General features: G+C 42.8%; 1 protein-coding gene across 1 annotated transcript; it reads left to right on the forward strand.

Moving 5' to 3' along the window:
* Nucleotides 1-4,097: 4,097 nt before the first annotated feature.
* Nucleotides 4,098-4,928, forward strand: LOC147427925 (uncharacterized). The gene is made up of 2 exons (XM_086496783.1): nucleotides 4,098-4,440; nucleotides 4,579-4,928. Exons 1-2 carry the CDS (start codon nucleotides 4,098-4,100, stop codon nucleotides 4,926-4,928), a joined length of 693 nt encoding a protein of 230 aa, XP_086352909.1.
* The last annotated feature ends 4,147 nt before the right edge of the window (nucleotides 4,929-9,075 follow it).

The raw sequence follows: 9,075 nt of genomic DNA on the forward strand, positions 1-9,075 counted from the left end.
GTTTCTCTCTCCGCTTATTCCATTCCATACTATCTAAAGAAAATGTTATCTGCCATATTTACTAAGTTATATTCGGCTTGAATCTTTCATATAGCTACAACACAGACCAATGCTTTTCATAGTACAAAATTTGAGGTGAATTTCTTAAAGAAGCAAGTCTTTCTCCTTGGTATAATCCCAAGGCACCTTGTAGGTGTGTAGGTGTATTACATATGCTCGACAAGAGGGTATATTATAGATTCATACAAGTTACAAATTTACACTTACAAGTGGGTCATTTAAACTTGATTTTTAGAAAATGTTAAAGGTTTGTGAAGAAACAGGGCCGGGGTACAAAATGTGTAAAGGGGGGCTTTTATTGGGCTTTAGTTGCAGAATGTCAAATATTACAAAAGAGAGAATGATAGATATCAAAGTAGACATGATTGACACAATGATGAAGATTATAGTAGACATGATCGGCATGAAATTGGCATGATGGAAAAATTTGCAAAAGAGATGATGATGGAGATCATAGTAGACATGATCAATGCAATGATAGAGATCATCATAGTAGACATGATTAACATGAGACAAGGTATGAAGCCAAAGAGACCATGACAAAAAGGATGAATACAAAAGGGACTTTCAACGTTAAGACCAACAATGACAGAGGGAGAACCAACACGAGCTTGAGCACAAGGGTAAGTTGAAAGAATAGGAACAACACACAAGTAGTGGTGATGGTAGACATGACAGCCAAAGTGATCATGAAAATCGGTACAATGGTAGAAGTTGCTAAAGAGCTGATGGTGGAGATAGCAGGAGAGATTATTGACACCATGATGGAGATCGCAGTATGCATGATCAACCTAAGACAAGGTATAAATCTAAGAGATCATCAAAAAGAAAATTAATATAGAAGGGATGGTACCCACATGGATGGTGATCGATGGACTCTTAGACAACATGATGACCACAACAAAAGATACAATGGATATACTAGTAGTGATGATGATGATGCACATAGAGATCATTGTATCAAGACAAAGGAGCTTGAAATTGAGCTCAATGAGGATGAACCAAACTTCTTAAGAGGTCAAACAAGGTACTCCACGTATGTATCACCAATGAAAATCATAAGAAATTTTTATGGATCATTTGATACAGCTCCAATGACACATTCTACTTCAGCCAAAGAGAGGAGAGAGCGACGAGAGCAGTAGAAAACGACCCTGGCTAATTCTATCCCAAAGGATCTGATTTATCTTTGGGAAGATCCCATGCGAGAAACAAGAGAGAATCATGAGAAGATTATTTATAGACTTAAAATAGAGAATGAGGCAGTGTAAACACACACAGTTAAGGCCCAAGATGATAGAGTGAGGACCAATAAGAGCTTGAGCATGAGCTTGAGATCATAAGGCTAAGTTGAAATTTGCTAACTCTTATTTTCTCTATTGTTGCAAAGTTTGGACATTGAATAAATTGTAACCAAACAATCAAGGATACAACTACAATGCAAAATTTAGGTATAATTTATTTCCATGAGAACATGCCATATTCAATGCTAGTTTGCATTATGGAACGATCATGGGATATAGTTTTGAAGGAAGAGGCCATGTGGCTCTATATTTTTTTGAATAAAAATTATGTGAGGACTTAGACTTGCACTCCACAATTATTTATGGGTTGAATTGAGCAAGTTCATAGTAAGTAATCATGGCACACCGCTTCTGTCTCGAGCCATCCACACCGATAGAAATGGCTAGACACAGATTTTGTTGCATAGACAATGCTACTTAAGAGTTGAGTCACAACAGTGGCTTTAGCTAGGGTTAAGTGGATGTACGCTTTGTACTAGGTCGCCCTCTCATGGTGATCGGAACTCATAGCAAACATAGAGGAAAATCTTTCTAGACTTTCTTTTTCTCATTGGCTCGTCTTCTTATATGAACGAGGAGAGACTGCTCAACAGAATTCTCTTTCAATTTTCAAGGCTGAAGCTTTCGGCCTTTCTTTTTTTAGGCAAGACTTTCACCCCACTGTCCCCGAGTGCAGCTCATCAGCTCTAATATCAATGCAAAGGGGTCAAGAACCTAAAAATCTTCAGGGCCCTGTAAAAGCTCAAATACTTCATCATAAACATTACGAATTTAAGGGTAATGCTTTTTTGATAAAGAATGCAGCTTCACTCTTTTTGCTCCACTTTGCCGATTTTGGTAGAGTTGGAGATTGCTTTTGCTACCCACGTGGGATGCTGCGAGCAAACAATTTGCGTACACGAAGACTACTGGTTTAAATAAGAAAACTCCGAAATAGCTCATGCACAGCAGGGGTAGCACCCTCGCCCATGCGAAACTACTCCACGGAGTCACCCTTCTCGCACAGTGCGTTGTAGTTCTCCATGGTCATCAGCTTCTGTCATCGCCGTTGCAGCTCTCCATGGCCATCGGCTTCTGCAATCTCGTTTTCTTTTCACCAACGGTATCTTCCAATTATTCGGTGATTTTCCCATTTTCCCCCTACTTGCTCATGTCTTTAGATTTTAAACTCTTTAGACCTTGTGCAATGTCAAGTTCACTTTGTAGAGCAGTGGTTTGTCCTTTTCTAGCTAATCATTTAAAAGCTACTTCTTTTCAAGCAATATTCTAGAGAGAAAATTTCCATTTCTTGCATGGCTCTCCAAAAAAGCTCGAAAATCTCCTTCTACCTTGAAGGCTTTTGTGTACATAATATAATTTGAACCTTTTAGATTACAAACTATTAATTTGTACCGTTTAGATTACAAATTCCTAATTAATAAACAACAAAGTACTGTTGAACATGCAAAGAGGATGGAGGGTTGGGAATTCCCACTGGCATATTTCTTGGATTGACTGAATGATGACATGCTTACCAACTAAATCCAAAGGTAGTCGACTCTGTTAATGGGGATTGTAGAAATGTAGTGCGCTCATTGATTAACTTAAGTTGCTAATGGGCGTAAGTGTGTACGTTCAAAAGCAGTGCTTTCTAGTTGGCCTCAACCACTTCCACTTATGGAGGACCATTTGCATGCAGGGAAAGTGGAAGCGTGAAGTGGCAAAGGGGGTCATGATGAGGAGCCATATTGACGGATAGAGTGGTCAAGGCAATATTGCCAGGAGACGAGAGAGCCATGAAGATAACCAAGGTCTACACGTTTGTGCATCAGGGAAACTCCACGTGCAGAAGACATATAGTAGAACGCACTAAAATTAGCCTTCTGTCGACCACGGGCTTGACGAATAAAGGGGAGCTGAAGAGCGCAGCTACCATTAAAGCTCCAGATTGAGCACAAAGCTTTAACATTTCAGCATCAACAATTTAGCAGTATGATGAAGCGCGCAGCTGACCTCGACATTGCAGCTTGTTGCTATGTGGCCGTTTGCACAATGTTATTGCTGCAGGGAGCTACAACAGAAAATCCAGTTGTGCTGTTGGCAAAGTACTGCGATCCGAGGGGGATGATCCCACAAGGAAGCCATTTCTAGAGCCACTTGGGGTATCTACTGTATCTGCTGGGCGAAAACACGCCTTATACGCCTTACTACTCCTTCAAGACGCGCGTGGGAGGCGGCGATGCCCCGGCCTTCGGTGAGGCCTAGCTACAAAGGTTCATGCTTCACCTTACAGAGACATCGTGCTCGCCCTAGCAATTCCAGGCCTGCCTCCACCGCCTCTCCTCCGACATCTGCCGCATCTGCAACAGCGCGCTCGGTGCCCGCGTCGAGTACCCCAACTGTTGGATCCACTACAAGGACATACTTGTTTGGTGAAGAAAGCAACTGATTGTAGCCATCCGTGCCAGCGCGGATGGCTAGAGGCAGGTTTCATTTGGACGTATTCGGAATCTGTGACACTCAGTGACCATAACAATATTCAAGCTGCCAAGTGCTTAATTTGGATGCTTTTTAAATTGTCGGTGAAGAAAAAAACTGCCTGTAGCTGTCCGCGCCGGCGTGGATGGCTACAGAGAGGTTTTAAATGGAAATCACTCTCTCGTTCGGACGCATTGGGGGACGTGCAAGGGCGAAGGCTAAGGCTAAGAGTCGCGAGGGCGGCCCTGTGCGGTGGCTCGACTGCTGCAGGCGAGCATGGATCAGGTTGAGAATCAGGAGGGGATGATCAGGATGATCGAGATTCCGGACGGCCTTCCAGCGGACACGGAGCGCCGTGTGGTGAGCGAGGAGTACGTGCGAATTCTGGAGAGGGTGGTCCAGGAGATAGAGGCTCGCCTGTGCTCTCTACTGGCTGAGCCGCACGTACCGCCTGTCACCATCGTGCTGGCCGACGTCTTCCTCGACTCTGCCCGTTCCATGCTCACGCGCCTCCGCCTGCCATGCTGTGCCTTCTGGCCCATGTCCGCCACCATCCTCTCGATCCATCTGCTGCTCTCCACCTTTCGAGCCCAGGGCTTCGATCCACTCCAACGCGAGGGTAAGTCCTCCTCCTCCTCCTCATCTGGATCCCCCTTTTTCCTTCCGCCTCCACACACACGCACGCGCGCACACCCCTAGTGCTTCATTTTCTTAATTCTGTCATTTATAATGAGCTGCTTCTTCTCAAAACTTGCAGTCCCTCCCTTCTTGCCCATGGATACCTGGGAGAATTCTGCCTACTTGACCTGTGTCCCTGGGCTGCCGAAGCTCCACAAGCATTACCTTCCATACTACACAGTCCTCGGTGAGATGATCCTACAACCCACTTTGGAGTGGATACAAAACACAATCGACCACCTAAGTGAGGAGTGTATTTGTATACTCGCCAACAATGTGGAGGGGTTGGAGCCGGAGCAATGCCAAGCCCTAGGGGCCAAGTTCCGTCCCGTAGGGCCCTTAGTAGCATCTGTTGATTTGGGCGATAGCTCGCAACAAGATGGCGGTGCCACCATGAGCAGTAGTAACGTGGGGGGGGTTAATGCCTGAATTTTGTCCCTCGTCCAAGCTGAAGCAGCAACAGACGGATCAGCAGCTGTCAAACCAGTAGTGGTCAAAGTGTAGCTGCACCACCCATTTGGTAGACGAAGCACCCTAAGCTCTCTAGTGCAGCACCCATTTGGTAGACGAAGCAAAGCAGCAGGATACGGAGCTGCACTGAGGAGTCCGAGGCAGAGTCTCTCTCTCTCTCTCTCTCTCTCTCTCTCTCTTCGAATCCTAAGCCCTCTCATGGAACCCTAAGACTTGGCTGCCTGTCGCGACCCCACAGCATCTCGATACTGCACAAATCGCCTCCCTCGACCTCGGACTGTAGCTCAAAACAACGCTAATTTGTAGCTGTGTATTGCGCCAGGGGTCGAAAAATTCAAAGCGACCAAGTGATTAAATTCGGACGCATTGGGTTTTTGTGTGATGCTTCTTAAATTGCTTCGAACTTCAGACGCGGCCGAGAGAGAGAGAGAGAGAGAGAGAGAGAGAGAGAGAGAGAGAGAGAAACAGAGATATGAGCATCTTTGTCTTCTTGCAGTCGAATGTCTGCAGCACTTCATGTTGATTTCAGATCTTTGCAGCACTTCATGTTGATTACAAACGTTTGTTGGTCTTGAATAGAAGCTCCTGAACCTCCCTAAGCCGTAGGCCCGCTACAGGTTTGTCAGCTTTGAGGAAGACGAAGGCTTGTTGATCCAAGAAGGAGTAGCATAATTAGCCAAAGAATGTTGAGCGAGCGCCAGCAGGTGCACTTGCAGCTTCCATCATGCTATTGCCCATGCTACGCTTGATTGACAATTAGCAATGAGGGTATTGGACCTTTTGGTGCGAGCAATCCTCTACTTGTCTGGATTTTTCTCGACGTAGCAATTCTCATCTCGAGATGTTCTTATATGCGTAACCGCCGCCTACAAAGGGGAAAAGAAGGTCATGGACCTGCATGAATTTGGTGTTGACTACCATCAGCACGTTCGCAATGGTCTGAAGACCTTCTAGTGCTATGCTGAAGCAGATCGACAGCAGTGCTGTCTGAAGATACAGAGTTTGACATCGTTCATTTTTTCTTCTTCTTCTTTTTCATCCTTTCACACTCAATTAACCGTTTTAGGTCTTTGGTCATTTTTTCCTTCAATCAAGAGGGATTTCACACCTATAAAGACTGCAATCTCAAGTGAAATCTCCATCATCAATTGCATTTCAAAACACTGTATTAAGACACAGTGGTAAACGCTATCGAGTGTTGAAAAATCGACAAATTTTAAGTCCGTAGCAATTGCAACGGTGGACAGTAAGTGTAAGGAGGCCAAGTCTAAATGACAAGCATTTCAAACACTCTCTCACTGAAGGATGATCTGGCCTCGCATTGTAATCAGAGTTGTGAAATGTGCTTCTAAAATATTTGCTTCAATTTTTCTAACCTTTATGTTTTTTTTGAAGAGAGAGAGAGAGAGAGAGAGAGAGAGAGAGAGAAGAAGAAGAAGAAGAAGAAGAAGAAGAAGAAGAGAATTTTAATGTTGTAGAAAATATCCCAAGAGACCTTAAAGATCTATCTGACGAGGAGAGTTGAGCTCAAGACCTATTGTATAAGAGGCAAATGGCATAACCAATCCACCACACTTGGGTGATAGAAAGGTTATATCATTTTCCTCTTTGTATTAGCGCGCACGCGCACACACACACACACCACAGAGAGAGAGAGAGAGAGAGAGAGAGAGAGAGAGAGAGAGAGAGAGAGAGAGAGAGAGAGAGAGAGAGAGAAATGTCTAAATGTATTGCAATTTTTCCTACAATAATCTGCTATTGTTTTCCACATAAGTACAAGGTGTGCCCACTGTCTACCTAGCAAACATAAATATCTATTTGGATGATTCAACAGCAAGGGATCCTTGAATATTGAGTGGATAGTGATATCTCCATTTATGTAAATGAAACCCATGTCTTCTATTTGACCATGAAGGGATTGTCTTCAAAGTGGGCCGCTTCGGGTTAAAGAGCCAGTAGAGTTACGACCACTAGTGCTATGACGGGTCACATTCCACTTATTGGATAATTTGGGACCAATAGTAGCATGGAGAAGTGGAAGTTTAATGGTTAGATCATTTGAAATAGAGACACCTTACTGGCATGGCATGGTTTCAAGCCTTTGTGGATGCACCTTACTCTTTTGAGCCCTAAAGGGCGTTCTCCTTGGCCCCCAATGTTTATACACCCGATTCCAAACATTGTACCATAATTATGGAATCCAAAATCCAACAAACTCACAAATTATTTTCATGAAACCTCATGGCAAGACGAATGCAATGAGATAGCTACTATGGACTCAAAATTGAGCTCGAAGGAAGAAGATTGTAGCTCCCCAAGTTAAGCCTTCTGCTACTCGCCCCTTTACCCTACAACATGATGATTTCAAATCTTCAAAGATATGCATGTAAGGATTTTTTTAAAAAAATGTCAGTAAATGAATCACATTCATGCCTTAAAATTTTCCTTGTCGTGGGTTGCTTAAGGTGCTTGGATTGGACTCTCAAGCTCATGGATTTTTATATCATCCTCTTTAACAAAGGTTGACTTGTTGGAAGGACTAGAAAATGTAAGGATGAATATGAAATTGTAGCATTGCATATGGGGGAGGGATTTGCATGGAAATAGAGTTGTGTCTCGTTGTATTGAGTAGACGTTGCTTTTGATCTACATATATTTATACAGTGGGTCATGTATTTTGGCATATACTTATTGATATGCATGGATGTTTTGTATCAACCCAAAGAACATTGTCGTGGTAGGTGTATTCTCCCAAAAAAACATATTCTTAGTTTTCTATCAAGCATGGCACATTGTTAATGACTAATTTTTTCCTTATAGTGTCTTTTTATCAATGTGTGAGACAAGACACTTTGCCAGATTTTGCTCGGTCTTGCATTAGCTCAGAAAATTTTGCTCGGGATTTGGGATTCCTCATAGTTGACATGCAAGGCAAAGATCAAGATGAAGTGAAATCCACATAGATTCTTGCTCCCTTACCATTAATGTAATGGTAGTACAGCTGCATGGTAGGTGGAATTTCTGGTTTTTGTGATGTGTCCTCTCTATTTCCTTCAATATGATAGCTCATTTTTGGTGCTTTCTTGGCCATAAGGATAGTGAAGGTTGGTTCAAAAGAAGTGTCAGAGACCACTTCTTGCTAAGTGTTCTAGTCTAGCTTGATTGACACTTTCTTTAGTAGATCCTCTACTTACTTGATCTCTCGACATTCTGACACCTGACCGGTATGAAGCTCCTAATTGCAAGAACATAAACAATTTAGGAATTTCAAACCTGACCTACTACACCTAGAATTCTTTCGATCCTTTGGAACTTCTTCCATACTTCAACCCTTCTTGTGCACGAATCCCCTTGTTTGTATAAGACTCAGTAAAAACTTGGACACAGATGGAGTTCAGACAAGTTGGCATTGATGTACACAAAACTTTTAGCTAATTACAACACTTCATGCACAAGTTTGATGATTTCAAGACCCATTAATGCTCTACAAGTCTCACTTCAAAGGGTAGAACCAAAGTTTCCAAAAAAACTTGCTCTTGACATCCTATGGGAGAAGATCGCGATTTTCTCCTGCCTAGAGAGCTTTTAAGGTATTTTTCACATCACTCTCTCTGAGGCTTACCACACACTCTCAACAACTAAATTTTGCAGTAGTCCTAGGGTTAAGACTACTTTGATGGTCTCAGGGTCACTTAACCTGCTCTTGGCCTACTTTTCAGATGGAAATTGGCTTAGTTTCAAGTAGAGGGATTTAATTCTAGATTTGACCTTATGGGTATGTTTCTTACCTTGAGGTCTTCCTCTAGTGCAAAGGTTGGCTCAAAACACTTGGGATAGCTAGAGTCAAGGAGAAAATTGCAATTTTCCCTTGATATGTATGGAAAAATGCCCAATTGCACCTTCAACAAAATGGATGTGATTCTCACCTTAAGATAAGCTCTGGGTATCAAATGTAGCCAAATATTTCAACTCTAGCAAAATTTTAAGAAAAAATGACAATTTTTTTCTTAGTGTTCTACTTTTGAACACCTTTTCAAATGTTGGTCAATTCCAGAGTGTTCTACCCTTCTTCAAGAGTGCATGTGCTAATTTTCACCCCAATTGA

The sequence above is a fragment of the Adiantum capillus-veneris genome, chromosome 23 (genome assembly GCF_014529385.1).
Source record: "Adiantum capillus-veneris isolate H3 chromosome 23, ASM1452938v2, whole genome shotgun sequence".
In the NCBI taxonomy this organism is placed as follows: domain Eukaryota; kingdom Viridiplantae; phylum Streptophyta; class Polypodiopsida; order Polypodiales; family Pteridaceae; genus Adiantum; species Adiantum capillus-veneris.